The sequence below is a fragment of the Acipenser ruthenus genome, chromosome 36 (genome assembly GCF_902713425.1).
Source record: "Acipenser ruthenus chromosome 36, fAciRut3.2 maternal haplotype, whole genome shotgun sequence".
Lineage (NCBI taxonomy): Eukaryota > Metazoa > Chordata > Actinopteri > Acipenseriformes > Acipenseridae > Acipenser > Acipenser ruthenus.
This window is the reverse complement of record NC_081224.1, coordinates 1,308,384-1,325,350: the sequence shown is the minus strand read 5'-3', so window position 1 is coordinate 1,325,350 and position 16,967 is coordinate 1,308,384. Positions and strand designations below refer to the sequence as shown.

At 37.7% G+C, this 16,967-nt stretch overlaps 1 protein-coding gene across 1 annotated transcript; it reads left to right on the top strand.

Moving 5' to 3' along the window:
• Nucleotides 1-1,524: 1,524 nt before the first annotated feature.
• Nucleotides 1,525-11,937, top strand: LOC117965636 (intercellular adhesion molecule 5-like). The gene is made up of 8 exons (XM_059008125.1): nucleotides 1,525-1,780; nucleotides 4,198-4,470; nucleotides 4,864-5,178; nucleotides 6,220-6,489; nucleotides 6,789-7,061; nucleotides 7,711-7,950; nucleotides 9,073-9,339; nucleotides 10,110-11,937. The coding sequence occupies exons 1-8, from the start codon at nucleotides 1,717-1,719 to the stop codon at nucleotides 10,307-10,309; spliced, it is 1,902 nt and encodes a 633-aa protein (XP_058864108.1). The 5' UTR covers nucleotides 1,525-1,716; the 3' UTR covers nucleotides 10,310-11,937.
• Nucleotides 11,938-16,967: the final 5,030 nt, after the last annotated feature.

The window sequence follows — 16,967 nt, the reverse complement described above, 5'->3', positions numbered from 1 at the left end:
TATCCCTTCCTGTCACAGGCAGCCAACACATCTATATTCATTATCTAAACTAATTGAAACCAAATGCACCACAAGGCCAAGACCGATGTGAGGATATAAGATACTTGCCAAAGTACACAGCTTTATTTATTTATTATATTATTTCAAAGCCTGCAAAGGAAGCATTGCATAAAATCTCCTTCGCCTCCCCAAAAACCTCAGCAAACGATCACTGCATTGGCAATACAAAAGCTCTGTACTGAAGTGCACAAGGGGAGCCCCGTGGTATAAAGACAGAATGGTACCATTTGTACGTACCACTGGCTTGTAAGATTTAGATAAGAGATATAAGATTTAGTTAAATATTTAAGTTCACGAATCCAGATTTATTTCCAAACAGCTAAATCTTGATTCTCCAAATAAATATTTAATAACAAAATACAGTATTCATTTATTTTTAAAATAAAGATTTAGCAAATGTTGAAAAGTTGCTAAATATAAATTATATCTGAATGTACACATTTAAAAATATATATTTATTTATTTTCACAACATTTATAAATCTGGAGAAAAAATACAAGATTTAAGTTAAATCTGGAAAAAAAAAAAAGACGTTAAAATATTAACTCTTTTTTTTTTTTAACACATGGAACCCCATATGTTACTACCAGGATAAATATATGAAACTCCTCCCAGGAATGAAGGAGACATTCCTTTAAGAGAGAGAGTACTAGGGACTTCAAAATCCCTCTGTACAAGTGACAGGGGAAGTTCTAACGCAGGAGTCTAAAAACAAAATTTTAAATAACTTCAATTTGGTTACCAGATATGAACGGACAAATTGAAACCAATTCAAATGAAGCACTGTTGATTTAGATGTGTCATCAGCAGCTCACGTTCAGCCCCGACCACTTTTTCTACTAGCCCTACCCCCACTCACTCTGCGGTTCTCTCCCTTCTTTTCTGTTCAATGAACTCCGGTCCAAAGACCAACACTTCTGCTTTAACAAGCCATCATTTTGTTCAAAGCTTTTGTCAGTAACATCGTATTTTGAAACGTGGGTTTTACAGTGATAAAGATGTAAAAACTAGTACAACTAGATTTCTCTAGTGTAAAGATGTGCTTCAAGGTCTGGAGCACTAAACCAATCGGTAAAATAATATTCAACTTGGCAATTTTTTTGTTTTGTTTTGTTTTGTTTTAACTGGTAACTGGAGCTATAATAATAACCGTCAACCAATGACAGATTTATACACAAAGGAAACATTTCCCTGGTCCCAAGGTTGTAGTCAGACTCCCACACAGATCCTGGAGTGTGCGTTTTACTGTGAAATATGTCAATTAACATACCAAGCAGCGTCTTTTAAAATATAAACTACTTTCTAATTATTGTTTGTTTGTTTGTTTTTAATTAGACACGGTGAAGCACCAGACTCACTTTACATTTTTTGGAAATTCCAGTTTTGGAGGGGGTGAGGGTCTCTGGGATTTTGAAAGCTTGGGGATTTCCATGTCAAGCTATGACATAATTGAAGAGAAACTAAAGGGGTAGGCAGTTAGCTTGCTGTATATCGTATCATTTCCTGTAAACTGGGTTTACACCGAAGGCTTACCGAGAGGCTGCAAGATAAAGGTCCTGAGTTGGATTTTTTTTTTTACTTTTTCTAAGGCTTGATTTGTATTGTGGTTTTAAAAATAACTTCATTTTGTGACTGGAAACTAAGAAACAAAAACAAATGGAAGTTAGACCACTGCACATTCTCTCTGTTTCATTATTACTTGTCTCCATAACAACGAGCGGTAAGTTATATACATATTTGTTTTATATCCTAAAAAGATACAGCATGTTATTTTAGTTAATAACTAGTTATAGTTTTTTAGAAACGGGAGCCTACAAACTCAATCGAAGTTTGTATTATGTATATGTATTAAATACCTTACACGTGTTTTTAACATTAAACAGTTAAAATATGGATACGATTTGTGGTGTTCATTTTAAACAGTTTTGTAGTACAGTTCCTACAGGGTTTTTTTTTCAGTTTTTTTATTAAAATTGTCATCGTTTCAAAAATGAATGCAGAACTCTATTTCACTGCACAGCATTTTTCTCTCTAGCGCCAATGAATAATGAATACACGATGTTTCACTCAACGATTTATGTTAGTCGTGGTTAGTAAGTTTGCTGTTCTGTCTTTCGTCAGACAGTTAAGAGTTACCAGTTGCTGGTTCGCAGGCAACACTAAAGTAAGGTATATAATACACTATCACGCAGTCAGGACTGCCACGATCTGTTTGTTTACTTAAAAACATATCAATTATTAATTCAGTAAAGCTTTTTCTTCCCTTATGTATGTAATTGCAAACAGTTTATCATGATTATGTTCAGGTTACAGTACGGATAATAATGTAAAAACATGATAGGTATAAATGTATATAGCGTTTCGTTGCTTATCTACCGGTAGTGTAAATAATATCTATGCTCTTATTATTAACACATAACGGTATGGTAATTTAGTTTTTAAAAACCTGGCTAAACCACAGCCCCCCCCCCCCCCCCCTTCGTGTATATATGTTTTCATCATCTAACATGGGCAGAAGTCTAAACCATTCTGAACCAATATCCTCTGCAAGGAATTCTGTCTCCCACCAGCACTGATGTACTTTCGAACCAGATCTGCTGGTAATAAGCAACTGTAAATTCTACACACGTCCCGACCATCTCAAAACCAGTGCTGGAAGGGAGTGTAAGGGTTGAAAAAACACGCATGCTGCTGTTCGTTTTAATTTCCAAATTAAATCTAATTTAATAGCGAATACCATTTCCAGAAACGAACAAAATCAACGTTTAAAATGAAAAAAAACGTTGAAGGCTGGTTGAGCGTTTCAAGAGTATCAATTTCAAACTGCATGCATAGACTACTACTGTGCGGCAGGAAAAAGAAGTTTGGCACCACAGCTATTCTGAGGAGAAGCGGCTAAAGGGTGGCTACATCCTGGAGCTCTCTATGTTTAAAAAAAAAAAAAAAAAAAAAAAGATTTATTGTTGCTTTGAGGACTGAGATGAGGGATAAATATCAAGAACAATTCAACTTTAAATTGGGGATATTTATTATTATTATTATTATTATTATTATTATTATTATTATTATTATTATTATTATTATTATTAACAAATACTCTATTATTTCTAGTACCTTACCAGTGTTGTTGGCAGTGGTCAGTCAATATTAACTAGGCTATTACTCATAATCATCTTAACTCATTTCGAAACCATCTGTTGGGAAATTCCAATCTGCTTTTCTAATGGGGTTTCTTGTAAAACATGCTGGATGGTGTAACTCATGCTGTGGGTCATGCATGGTTTAGGATGCATCAGCTCCAAAGGGCCCTGCAAGTGAAACCCCAGACTTTACTCACTGCCAGCTCTCCCCAAATGGCAGAACCTCTTCATAATGTGTTTAGTCAAAAAGCAAGAGGAACCATATACAGATCTATACTAGGGAAGATGAAAAAAGGATAAAACTATTGTTCTGTTTTATGGTATCAAATTAGACTGCAGAACAATAACATCCACACTGTTTAAAGGGGTTCACTAAATAGTTAATAGGCTCATGTCACTGAACTGGATTACAGGAAATAAGGTCATATTATCACGGGAAATGGACCATGCCACAGCTTCCTCCAGCTGAGATTGGGCTGAAACATTATAGTGAATAACTTGGAGGAAAGGATCCACACTGGAGTTGTTTATAGAGCAGAAATTCAAAACAAGAAGCACGTCTGGTTTTAGGTTGTGACTTCTCATTTATGAACTGCTGACTATTGCTCAGTTTATACCTGATGTCACCCCTGAAGTGTTGCAGGTTTACTATGCTTTTCGCATGGTTTTGCAATTACTATAGTTTCTGTGACTTTTCTATGCTTTACTGATCTTTTCTATGCTTTACCATGCAGGTCACTTGTTGCTAAAATACATGTTTATGAAAAGATAACCATACAATCCTACTCTCAATAAAATACAATCATGATATTGAATTGTGTGACAATGACATAGATTTACAACTTTAGCCATTGTAGGCACACATTTTAAACACATTCATTTTGCTTTTGCAATGATTTACTGTGCACCTGTCTGAGTGAAACACACCATTGCATGAATGGTCTTGTGAAAGATAATAAATTAAATAGGAAGTTGATGATTCTTATCTTTTTTTCAGGAGCTGATTCTGCTGTCTGTGATGTGAATATTGACCCCTCTAGAGTCGTGGTGAGATTTGGAGACCCAGTGACTGTCAACTGCTCCACAACACGTGAAGATGTATTAGAGGCTGGCTGGGAGGCTTCTGTTTCCCCTGTGAATGAACAAAAGAGTAAAATAGCAGTTTGGAATGTCAGCAGCCTCACTGTTTGGGATGCAGAGCCAAAATGCTTTATAAACTACATGAATGAACCCCGTCAGTGTGCAGAAAAACTGGATTCGGTTATTTACAGTAAGTGACTTCATATAACACTTATTTTACATTGTTTGTAAGTTGACTGTATGTGGGGTGAAAACTACTTAATACTGTTGAAACTTGTCACTATGCAGTACAAGTTTAGTACTGATATATACAGTGAGTGCCCCTACTGTATCAGCACCTCTGTGCAGTAGACAGTGTGTCCCAAGTTCATGGAGTTGCATTGCTGGGATCTGCACATGGTTCTGCCAGGGTTTCTTCAGGATAGCATCCCAGTGTTATTTTTCAAACTTTTCTGTATGGACAGAGTTTGCTGCATAATCTGCATTGTCTTTGTTTGTTCTTTACATTTCTATACAGCACACTGATCTCAGCCTTTTAATATCACCCTGTAGCAAAAACAATATTGTTTATGTTCATTTGCAGAGTATCCAGAAAGTGTCTCCCTAATCGCTCCTGAGTTTATGAAGATTGGTGTAGAATCTAATATAACATGCCAGGTCCTAGATGTGGCTCCTATCAGATATCTTAGTGTGAAGCTGTATAAGGGAGATGAACAGCTTGGGAATAGAAGCTTTACTCATAACTCAACACGGTTTCCTGTGAATGAAAGCGTCCCCTTCCCAGTAACACCAACCAGAGCAGACAATGGAGCGGAGTACACTTGTGTGGCAGAGCTTCAATTGGAGCTGGGAGAACCAATAAAAAATGTATCTCTCCCATTCAGAATGCTTCCAATTGGTAAGTCTTTAGAAACTCTTTCCCTGTCTGTGATATAGTTTCCATGTCCTTCAGGCAAGGGCAATCAGAAACCAATTTCCTAATCAAGTATTGGACAATTGTGTAATAAACTCCATGCAAGAACACTATTATAAAAGAAGCTAGAAGACATACAATGTTTTTCATTAGATTGTGAATTTCTCTTTACAAAACAGCTATCATCACAAGGAAAGCATTTGTTAATAGGTAGTTAGCTACGTGAGGAGTAAGGCATCAAGGAGATTCATCAATCAATGAATGTTACAGCGAGGTTGGCAACATAAAAACCAATGGCAATCAATAATCAATGAATGAGTTGAAACATACCAGCAACAATAATCTCAAAGCAACAAATCGAAGCATCAATTAAAGCTACAGTGTCCCATAGATAGTCATGTTTAATTTCACAATGAAATATAATTCCTGTGGATTCTGCGTTTTCAGAAAGTAGACCTCGTCACAGTTTATTTTAACATCTCACTTTGTCTGCATTGCACTAAGGTGGCGTCAGCAGTAGAGACATAAGCCTCCTCCCCATGTGAAACCTTCTTGCTCCTCTGTTGCAAAAACTGATTAGCACCTTTCTGGGACTACCGCAGGTACTGTACCATTAGCAAGTCCAAGACTAGTGCTAATCAAGGTCCGTTACCTAAACAGTCAGTTTGTAAATTAATTGAAAGTTATTAATTGTTGCCATTGATCTAACTAACCCCATTGTCCCCCATTAAAGGCAAGCTCACAGTGTTCTTACAGTCTTCTCATTCCCCTGACAATAACAGTCTGGTCATACCTGGTACAAGACAAAGGTCAGCTATGAACAGCATAGCTCTAACATGGGCCACCCCAGATCTAAAACGACACCCAGGGACAGAACGCTGACCGGGTGGTCTTGTTATTCTTTGTGACTGTTCTGATTGTGCATGTCATGAAACCTGGGGATTGTACACAGATCTCAAAGGCAGTAGTACATTAGCAGTATGGTATATTTTAACCGCATGTTCGGGTCTGTTTCTTGTATTGTAGATTTTGAACAACCAATCCTTACTGTATCAGAAAATGTAGAAGTCAACCAGTCATCTACAGTGAGATGCGAACTTAAAAATGCCTTCCCACCTGAAGAAGTCCAAGTAGAGCTGCTGATAAATAATGAAATTCACACAAACCGCTCCAACATGGATAACGTGTATGTTGAAGAAGGTTTTACTCTGGATTCTGTTGAACCTGCAGTGATTACATGTAATGTGTCCCTCAGATCTTTGTCAAAAAGCGCAAGTAGAAATGTTCAAGGCTACGGTAAGTAAAAACATTGTCCCAGTATGTTTACATCTATATGCTCTTTTACACACACAAAAAATGAACTCACCAAATCTAAGTCAATATTTCTCAAGCTTACAACATGTTGAACAATTGGCTAGCAAGAATCTAACCCCCTGTAACTGGCTCCAGTTTACAAATCTGTCTGTAAACTATGTAGAGTCAATCGTCATCCTGTATTCTAGCCTGGTATAATTCTGTAGATTTGCCATTGCTAGGGGACTGGATGAAGAGATTCTGAAATAATGTTCTGTACTAACATGTGTGTCTTGTTATAGTGCTACCAGAGCCCACCCTTCACACTGAGGCTGTACTGGTAAATCAAACAGGGATTGTTACATGCAGTGTGGATGGCTCATTCCCAGCAACTGCAACCCAAAGGCTGCTCCTCAACGGTTTAATTGTCAATGAAACTCACAATAGTACACTTGCTCAGTACGAGTTTAAAGCAGAGAAAGAACTCAACGGCAAAATTATTACTTGTGAGACTGAGCTGAATTTAGCTGCTATTTCTGTTAAGAAAAATCAAAGTACCACCTTCAATGTTTTGTGTAAGTATACAGTATGCCGTTGTTTGCGTGTGTGTGTGTGTGTGTGTGTCAGTGTGTATGTGTGTGTTTGCATGTGTGTGTGTGTGTGTGTGTGTGTGTGTGTGTGTCAATGTATATGTGTGTTTGCATCTGTGTGTGTGTGTCAGTGTTTGTGTGTGTGTCAGTGTTTGTGTGTGTGTGTCTGTGTGTGTGTGTGTGTCAGTGTTTGTGTGTGTGTGTCTGTGTGTGTGTGTGTCTGTGTGTGTTGTTCAAGGATTCCGATGCACTGGTGAAAGTTCTGAGGTTTATAATATCCCCTTTGGTCACGATTTTTTAAAATGATAAAACAGTTGTGTAAACTGAGTTGAGATTGAGAAGTTGCTCTCCCAGAACATGTATGCATCATCAAATAGACCCATAGATATGAAACTTAACAATGTACAATTATACACGCAGTATAATGAAGGGGATATTCAGGGGTCCCTCTATTTCATTCACCAAATAGATGAGAAATGCTTGTATTACTAAAGAACTGATCCTAATAAAGATCGATCTAAATGATGATATGGTCTTTATATGAACCTCTCAAAATAAGCTTTTATAAATAAAAATGGTATTGCATATCTAAGTTACAAATTTCATTTTTTTTTCTTATTTCCAAAAACTACAGATCCTCCCACGATAAAAACACATTTTCCCGCCAGTAAAGATCTGAAAGAAGGCGAAACACTCAGCAGCCACTTTGACTGTGAAGCTGAGGGAAATCCTCCCCCTAAAACTGTGTGGTTAAAGGATAGCAAAGAGTTTGATTCATCCAAAATACTGACGAGAACAGATGGAGGAGTCTACCAGCTTAAAACTATGAACAACTACGGATCCGCAGTTGCCACTGTGACAGTTACTGTGGGGTGTAAGTTTAAGCTAATATTCGAAAGTGTATTCCGTAGGCATGCCATGAGTAAGACTCTTACAGTTGACTGAACACCACCCTTGAGGGAGTTTCCCCAGTGGAAAGGGTTGAGGAGACGGGACGGTAACAATGTGGCCAGTTCCTGTTCTCAAGATGAGAGTACTTGTTGGGGCATCCTAAAGCTTAATGTGAAAAACGCTAGGTTTTGTAGGGCTGAATGTGATCATTATATTGCGTTAATAAGAACCCCACTTTTTGGAAGAAAGTATTGGGAAGTGTTTCCATGGGAACTGGTTAGAATTAGAATTTCAGCCACGTTAAGCGTTTTTCACATGAAGTGCAGTTCACATTAAATGGGTTGTTTGTAGGGCTCAACGTGGTTACTATATTGTGCATGTCAATGGGAACCCCAGATTTTTTTTAGGATTGTCTTGGGAACTGTTAAGCTTGCCGTTTGCAAGTTTCTAGGGATTTGGTTTGAATTAAGCCTTTTTTTTTTTTTTTTACATTAAGCCTTTTAGGATATTCCGTGTCTGTTAGCAGAGGTCAGAAAAATAAATCTACTGTACGATATCCGCTCTGCACCTCGGGTAAAGCAGAACTACAGTCAGAGTTGAAAGGTCACATTATCACATGATTTCTCAAGACCAGGGAGCAAATAATAATAACAATAAAACAACAACATTGCAAAACTGTAAACAAGGTGGCAGCCCGATGGAATGAGCAATAGAGAAAAAACCTGAAAGAAGAATTCAATGTTAGAGCTGTCAGAATCATTAACATTATCCATCAACATTGGCAGCTGCATGTCCTTTCAGATGGAGCTTCAATCACATACACTGCTGTGCAAAACTCCACATTCAGGAGTTACAATATATATCGATGTTATGAGCATCAACAATTTACTCAAAGGCGCCACTATTGTTTTCCACGATTATAACAACTTTGACTGTTATTAATACAGCTTAGTTTGGGTGAGAAGAAACTTATCATTTAACAACTTTAATTCACATTGATCAGAATCTTCAAAAACTTGTGATCACAACTCAAAGTAAATTATACATGAGTAGCTACTATGAAGTGTTGTAATAGTAATGCCGTTAATGCCGTTCATTCTTTCAGATGAGCCCAGTGCAATAAACCCTGCAGAAGAAAGTGTGCCTGTTCTGAAAGGGGACAGCGTAGTTTTTAACTGCACTGCTGATGGTATCCCAGCCCCTACATACACGTGGAAACACCCTGAAGCTGATAATGTGAAGATCACAACGAAGGACAGTGTGTCTACTGTGACTATCACAGGAGCCTCATCTAGCAATCGTGGTGTTTATGAATGCCATGCTAGGAACATACATGGGAATTTCACAAGGAAAGTTACAGTTGAAGTTACAGGTAATGTAAACCATTTAATGCAATTATAGGCTTACTACTTCATCTACCAATCTCCACACATCCATCTGCTACACTACATTACAACATCTAAACAGAATTAACCCTTAGTTATTTTAACATGCTACCACTTGCAATTAAGATGCAACTTTGCCCAAAAGAAAAGATTGTTACAGTATTTAAGTCTATTTTTATTAGCCTCATAATCTTAACAATATCTAAAATACAGATAATCTGTATAACTGTAAAGTAAAAACGTGAACGTTTGTAAAAACAACATAATCAGTGGTTACTCCAGTTTCAGAATCGCTAATTAGGGTAAGAGTATTAGAGCAAGGAACTAGGATGATGGCAGTGCGTGATTGATTTGTTTATTTATTCTGTTTAAACAGGATAATTATTCAAAGTATCAGTTCCAGGGAGGACCAGGGCTAATGACAGAAACACAAAAAAGACACAAAATAAGAGAGCTAGAAATTACAGGTGATGAGGAAAAGTACCCCCTTGAATCAAATTATAAGAGTTTGGATGTCTTGAGTATTTGACAGCACACACGTTTCTACTCTGAATGTAAAATGTGTATTGCAGTTATTTAACAAGAGAATATTTAGGAGCGTTCAGAGGGAATCAGAAATATTGAAAACCAAATGTACTTGGAAACAAAAAGGTCTTAAATTAGCTAACACCCTCACACATGCAACAAACAAATACACTCTTAGAATTGAATGAAATACATGTTTTGCTTACAATTTGTTTTTTTATTTCCTTCTCAGATTACCTCATTCCAATAATAGCTGGAGTTGTAGTACTAATTGTTCTTGTTATTCCAATATTAATAATGGTCCTGTACTATGTATACTACAAACAGCATAAAACAGGAGAGTACAACCTCAAAGGAAAACCTTCAAGTGCAAATGGCAGCGTGGCACATAATGGAAAGGCAGCTGATGAAATACCCTTAACACAAGTATGAACCCACCGAAAAGGACGTTTGTTATCCACCTGCCTACCGTTCTCCCGAACCCTCAGAAATCCAGCCAAGCACAGTATATAATTAAAGAATTAACTGCAGGTTTTTACCTACATAAGACTTCCAAACATTCTTGTCTTTTGACTTTATGAAGGAGCCGCATTGCTGTCAATGATCCCCAGACCTCTTGCAGTGCTATGCCAAGGCCATGCTGTGGGATGATGTTGCTCTGCTACATTGAAAGACAGAAGGCATATGGAGCTTGTCTTTGTTTCTTCATGAAGACAGGAGCCTGTCCTCTTGTTTGCACGCTCAGAGGGATTTATTTATCTTGCAGAGCGACAGGTTTGAACCCAAGCATAAAAACAACGCCCTGGAGAAGAGCCCTTGTATTTATACTCACTTGTGCACCTGTGCAGTACCAGCATTGGAAAGAACTCAATAGAATTTCAGAGCAGGCTCCTCTTTGTGATGTCATCAACAGTTTCTTAAAATACACTGCACAGAAATACAGCTTTAAGCTAACACTCTTCACTAAATTGATATATTGTAGGTATTTACTTTTTAAAATGCCTTTTTTTGGTTTGGAAATGTAACTGTATACAAAAATGACTGAATATGTCTACTGTACTAAAACAAATTGAAAATAGCTTAGCACAAGGCGCATATCAGATATCAGTTCAAATGTAAAGTTTATATAAAAACACAACTTTTTCTTAAATGAGTAAAAACCAAAACTTTAGGTGAAGCCCATTCATCCTGCCACCAAACTGCAGATTCACTCCCAGTGCAAAGTCTCGAAAAAATCTTCAGAAAAACGATAAGTGAAGTTTGCAAGGAAGCTGTTACGCTAAAGTTATTTTGCCCCTTTTAAGTTTAATCCAAGTTTCTTGTCATGGGTGCTTTAGAATCTTCCAATAACAACCCACATTGTATAAAATATTATATTTATAACACAGTTTATTTTTAATAAGATGGTTCTGATTGTGATTAGAATCATAAAACAGTGCCTTGAGGAATGTAATCAGTAGCTAGTGTTTATACCACTGTAACAAAAATGTTTGTTGGTTTTATTTTATTTCATGTTAAAGATATACTTAAAATGCACAGAATTTTTTTTGTATTTCCACAAATTATTGTAATCAAAATCTACAGCCTACTAGAAGTCAACATGCTGTGTGTTGACTTTAATCACCTGTTGAGACTAACATGGTGGAAAGAAAGCTGGTTGCTGCTGTGCAGCTGTAAATTGCTGTAAAACAGGGTCTTGGCAGCAAAAAGGACAGAATGGTGAATAACAGTATATTATTTTCAAGCAAGTCTTTAAGCTCCAAAGTAATAACACTGAAAGATTGCAATGGCAAGGCACTTCAATAAATTGTCATTTTTATATAATGTGTTGAAAAATGTAAATAGTCTGTTTTTTTTTTTTTCACAAACAGTAGGTTAGCTTTGAGAAACACCACAGTATCAAGAATTTAAAAACAGTCAAATCACGGTGCTATTGCAGTCTTCTAGAGATATGCAGATTTTTTCACAAGAATTCTAAAACCTGGAAAATGCGGAGGATTTGAAATATTGCATAGCACCAACCCTGCACCATGACTAGCCATTGCTATTAGTCCTCTGTATTACTTCTCACCTGAACAAAGCGATCACCTGCTCTCGATAGCTAGAGAACTCCAGAATGTTATAATTGGATGAGATGGGCACCTACACAAAGATAATAAACAAAACAATATGCTAAATAAAATAAAGTGAAAGGATAATACTGCAGTATGGTTTACCTGCACAGCCACTATGAAAGTGTCCCATAGTAAAAGCCTAGCAAAGTGCAATCAAGCTTAGTGAAAGCATAGCGAGGTGTGGTAAAGCAATTCACTTTTATAAGGGACTTTGTGACTTCAAATTGGTTGGGAGCACTAAGCCAACACAATGCCTCCCTTAAAAAGGTTCCAGTGCACCTCCCTACAGTTTAAAAATGTTACCACAAGACAAAAACGACATTGAAAAAAAGAAAGCGCTTAAACTAAAAACAGGACTTGCAGGTGCGATTTATAACCTTCAAATACTTCGAGAAGTAGCTGCAGCATTGACTTACAGACCGTTTTCTAATTGAATGCAAACTTGGGCATCTTGGGACACTACAAAAATGAAGGTCATTTTTATGCAAACTTCTGTTACAAATGCAGGTTCTTTTGTTTTTTGGGGTTTTTTGTGTAAATGGGATGCACATACCTGCACATTCACAGATGACAACCTCCAAACTAATTTGTAAAAGTTGAAATTAAAACGTTTTGGTGTGGACTTACTGTGTTACAATTGTATGTATATACTATAATAAAATCATTATATTTTACAATGTCAGTGGTGTTATGTAGAAGTGCAAACGTATAACCATTTTAGCCAGGACGTCTTGCGTTTGCCCTCATCCTTCACCATGCAGAGGGCACTAATATACTGTATGAAATCAAAAAGTGGAAATTTCCTGAAGGAGCCCCCCTCCGCCCCCTTTGTAGAGTGAAGGGGGATTATTGGTAGAGAAGACCATTAAGAAAATGGAGCAGGGGTTCCTCACCTTTATTCCTCAATAGCACACATCTCACATTGTGATGGGCTTTGATGTCTCAAATGCCATTACATTCAATTTGTACCATTTCTTTTTTTACTTCATCTCAACATTTTGTGTGGCCAATCAAAGGTACTGCACAACAGACACGTGTTGGCCATATGATTTTTTGTCTGCATGAAAGCAGTGACGCACAGGAAGTGGCAGATGCCCACGTCCCCATACAGACGTGAATATCCTCACCACAGGAAATCAGTGAGATGTACAGTTCTTGTATGATACAGCCTTAGTTAGCACTTCTTTTACAGTCCAGTCTTCTATGTTTGTTTTCAACATGCTGTTGTTTTTGTTGGCTTTCTCAGTTTATTGTAATTACAGCACAGGTTCATTTTTGTGTTTGAATAGTTTGGTTGTGTGTAGAACTGTACAGTAAATTGAATGCTTGTTTAATAGTAATCTCTCTCTCTCTCTCTCTCTCTCTCTCTCTCTCTCTCTCTCTCTCTCTCTATATATATATATATATATATATATATATATAAAATCACAGTCACACAACCACTCCACTGAAGTGTTAATGTATTTTAAATAAGTTGCAGTAGAAGGGATCTGTTTACTGAAATATTTCCTCTTGCTTGTTTTGACCTTGATGAAGGCTGACATATCCTCCCTGTGTTGTTTTCTTCATGAGACAGCAGTATTGAAGCCAGCTGAGCTCTTATCAGGATTCATGCACTGTTCTGATCATTAAAATCAAGGACAGTTAAGTGCTATGAAGGGGAAGTTTAGCAGTATTTATGGGGCTTCCTGCATGTGTGCTTAAGGCGCCAGTAGTTTTGCATTGCAGTGAAACTGCCACAGCATTGCTTTAGAGGTTAAAGCAGGGTTTTGAAAAATACAGCATTCCACGTCCCCACGTGCTGCTACACCTGTTTAAACAACGTACCTGCATTTCTCTTTTCATTGTTAACATCCTGACAACTTTTTACACTTGTAACTTTCAAATCTTTTTCAAAGCTCTTTTCAAAATGTCCGCTCTAGTGCACTGATAGTGCAAGGATTATTTCAAACCCACTGATAGTGCAAGGATTATCTAAAACTTCTGTTGGTAATGCCTGTAATAAATATACATTGCCCAGGTTTATGTGAAAAAGACCACTGGACACTGTTATAGCCAAGGACACTCTATTACTACAAAAGCATTGAGTCAGTGGTTCAGAATGTATGCCTCAACACAAATGGTAGAATGTTTATGTGATCTCTCCATCTGTCTCTTGTGGGTTTTAGCTGAACTGCTCATACAAGCCATTTCCCCTTGTAGCTAATACACACAAAACATGACTATTTATCTGTCTTTCTGTATATTAAACATTGAATTAATGAAGGGCCCTTATACAGGAAAATATAGGACTTGTACAATTTACTGTCGACATGTCTGACAGATGAGGATGAAAAATATTGAGGGAGCGCAGAGATTTAATCATTTTATATTGCAAAATACTTTTTCTGTTTTCTGTAAGTTACATGAAGATATCTTTCATGTAAAACGATGGCAGAGAAGCAGTCAGGAGGGACACCTCCAAACACTGAACTGATGCTTTATAGTTTACATAAGAAAGCAGCAGTTACTTCTCTTCCACTACCATTTAACTTGCTGTTGATAAGAGCGCCCTCCTGTGGCTTTAGGTAGTACTGATAAAGTGATATTGCATACAGTATCAGCTGCACTTTTGTGAAACAAACTCCTGCAACAGAGTTTAAATAAACACCGTGTTATTAAAATGCACCTTGCTTTACCCTGGACCTTAAACAGGATATTGCTGCTCTAGAAAGAGTGCAAAGAAGATCAACCAGAATTATCCCGGGTTTAAAAGGCATGTCGTATGCAGACAGGCTAAAATAATTGAATCTATTCAGTCTTGAATAAAGAAGACTACGCGGCGATCTGATTCAAACATTCAAAATCCTAACGGTATAGACAATGTCGACCCAGGGGTCTTTATTTTACCTGAAAAAAGAAACAAGGACCAGGGGTCACAAATGGAGATTAGATAAAGAGGAGGAGGCTGTGTGGTCCAGTGGTTAAAGAAAAGGGCTTGGAACCAGAACGTCTCCGGTTCAAATCCCACCTCAACCACTGACTCATTGTGTGACCCTGAGCAAATCACTTAACCTCCTTGTGCTCCGTCTTTCGGGTGAGACGTAGTTGTAAGTGACTCTGCAGCTGATGCATAGTTCACACACCCTAGTCTCTGTAAGTCGCCTTGGATAAAGGCGTCTGCTAAATAAACAAATAATAATAAAGAGGCATTCAGAACAGAAGATAGGAAGCACTTTTGTACACAGAGAATTGTGAGGGTCTGGAACCAACTCCCCAGTAATGTTGTTGAAGCTGACACCCTGGGATCCTTCAAGAAGCTGCTTGATGAGATTCTGGGATCAATAAGCTACTAACAACCAAACGAGGAAGATGGGCTGAATGGCCTCCTCTCGTTTGTAAACTTTCTTATGTTCTTATCATTCAACATATGATATTTGATATTCAGAGCCAATGTGCTTAAATTACAACCAAAACCATAGAAACTCTAGGATAACACTTACCAATACTATTCTAAAATGTGGGAATTTAATCGATTATTGGAAAAGTATTGGGAAGCGTTAAGCTTGTCATTTGCAAAGTGTCATAGGGATTGGTTAGAATTTAAGCACTAAAGCGTTTTTCACATTAAGTGCAGTTCACGTTGAATGGGTTGTTTAGGGCTCAACGTGATTGTACTGTATTGTGCATGTTCATGAAAAGCCCTGATTCTTTAATCATAGTATTGGGAAGTGCTAGGCTTGCCATTTGCAACGTTTCCAGTGGTTTGGGTTGAGCTTCAGCGTTTACTTTTTTCACATTGAGCCAGGGGCGGCGCCACGCTTGGGACTGAGGGGCCTGGGCCCCCCCATTTTGCTCATGGGCCCACCCAGTCATGCAGCGATTGACAATTAAAAACATTTCATGCCAAACCGTATCAGACTGTAATCTGCTGCGGCGACTCTAGCTCATCCTTGTGGTTCAAAAAATATATCCGTCCCACCCACCTCAGCACCGTTGTCATGGTTATGAAAAAAAAAGATTGGTTATTGTACGGCTGAGATATGAGATCTTACGTCTTCGATACTATAGTATCGAAATTACAGCGCGTCAGGAGCATACATACAGGAAATTTTCTTTCATTGCAAGGCACGCAACTAGCTTGTGCAGCTGCTGTTTAGTTATTTTTTACATTTGCAATTACCTATCTAATTACCTACACAGGGCAACAGTGTGGAGTAGTGGTTAGGGCTCGGGACTCCTGACTGGAAGGTCGTGGGTTCACTCCCAGGTGAGGAGGCACTGCGGTTGTATCCTTGAGCAAGGTACTTTAACTAGATTGCTCCAGTAAAAAAACAACTGTATAAATTGATAACTGTATGTAAAAATAATGTGATATCTTGTAACAATTGTAAGTCTAAGAAATATAATAATACCGAATGTTTAGCAAACTTTGCAGTAAACCATAGCTATATTTGTGTCTTACGCATTAGCTATGTCCCGACACATTTTTTAAAAAGAAAACGAACCGACGAATCAACAAATGCGCCAGTAATGTCAGTACCTACATTTAATTTTATCAATTTGAATTCAGTTGACTGATGCAGCTGAGATGTATGTTATGCTCAACTCATGCCTCTATTCCTGTTTCGTTTTTGTTCCCATGTAAATGACACTTGTAAAGCTCAAAGGGAAGTATTAACATTCACTTTTAGTCACTGTATGAGAGCTTTTTAAATTTAAGCTCACTTTGAGAAGTCGAAACACGTTTGAGAGCTTTTGTCAGATGCTAACCTTATAGCATTTGTGCTGCTATGCCTGTTGGTAGTAAATCGGATTTCCGTCTGTCAAAATGTTTTGGTAGAGTGTGCGTCCTTGGGGAATATGCTGCTACTTCTGACAGTATAGTCAAAAATCTTCTAGTTACTATAAAGATCTTTGATAGTGTCCTCAGTACACATATTAGGAATTACGTCATTACGTCATAAACGGCCCAGCCAGGAATTAAATCCTGCAGT

Coding starts and splice junctions, on each gene's coding strand:
- LOC117965636 (XM_059008125.1), top strand. CDS start 1,717: ATGGAAGTTAGACCACTGCACATTCTCTCTGTTTCATTATTACTTGTC. Junction 4,471..4,863: donor ACTGGATTCGGTTATTTACA/GTAAGTGACTTC, acceptor GTTCATTTGCAG/AGTATCCAGAAAGTGTCTCC. Junction 7,062..7,710: donor TACCACCTTCAATGTTTTGT/GTAAGTATACAG, acceptor CAAAAACTACAG/ATCCTCCCACGATAAAAACA.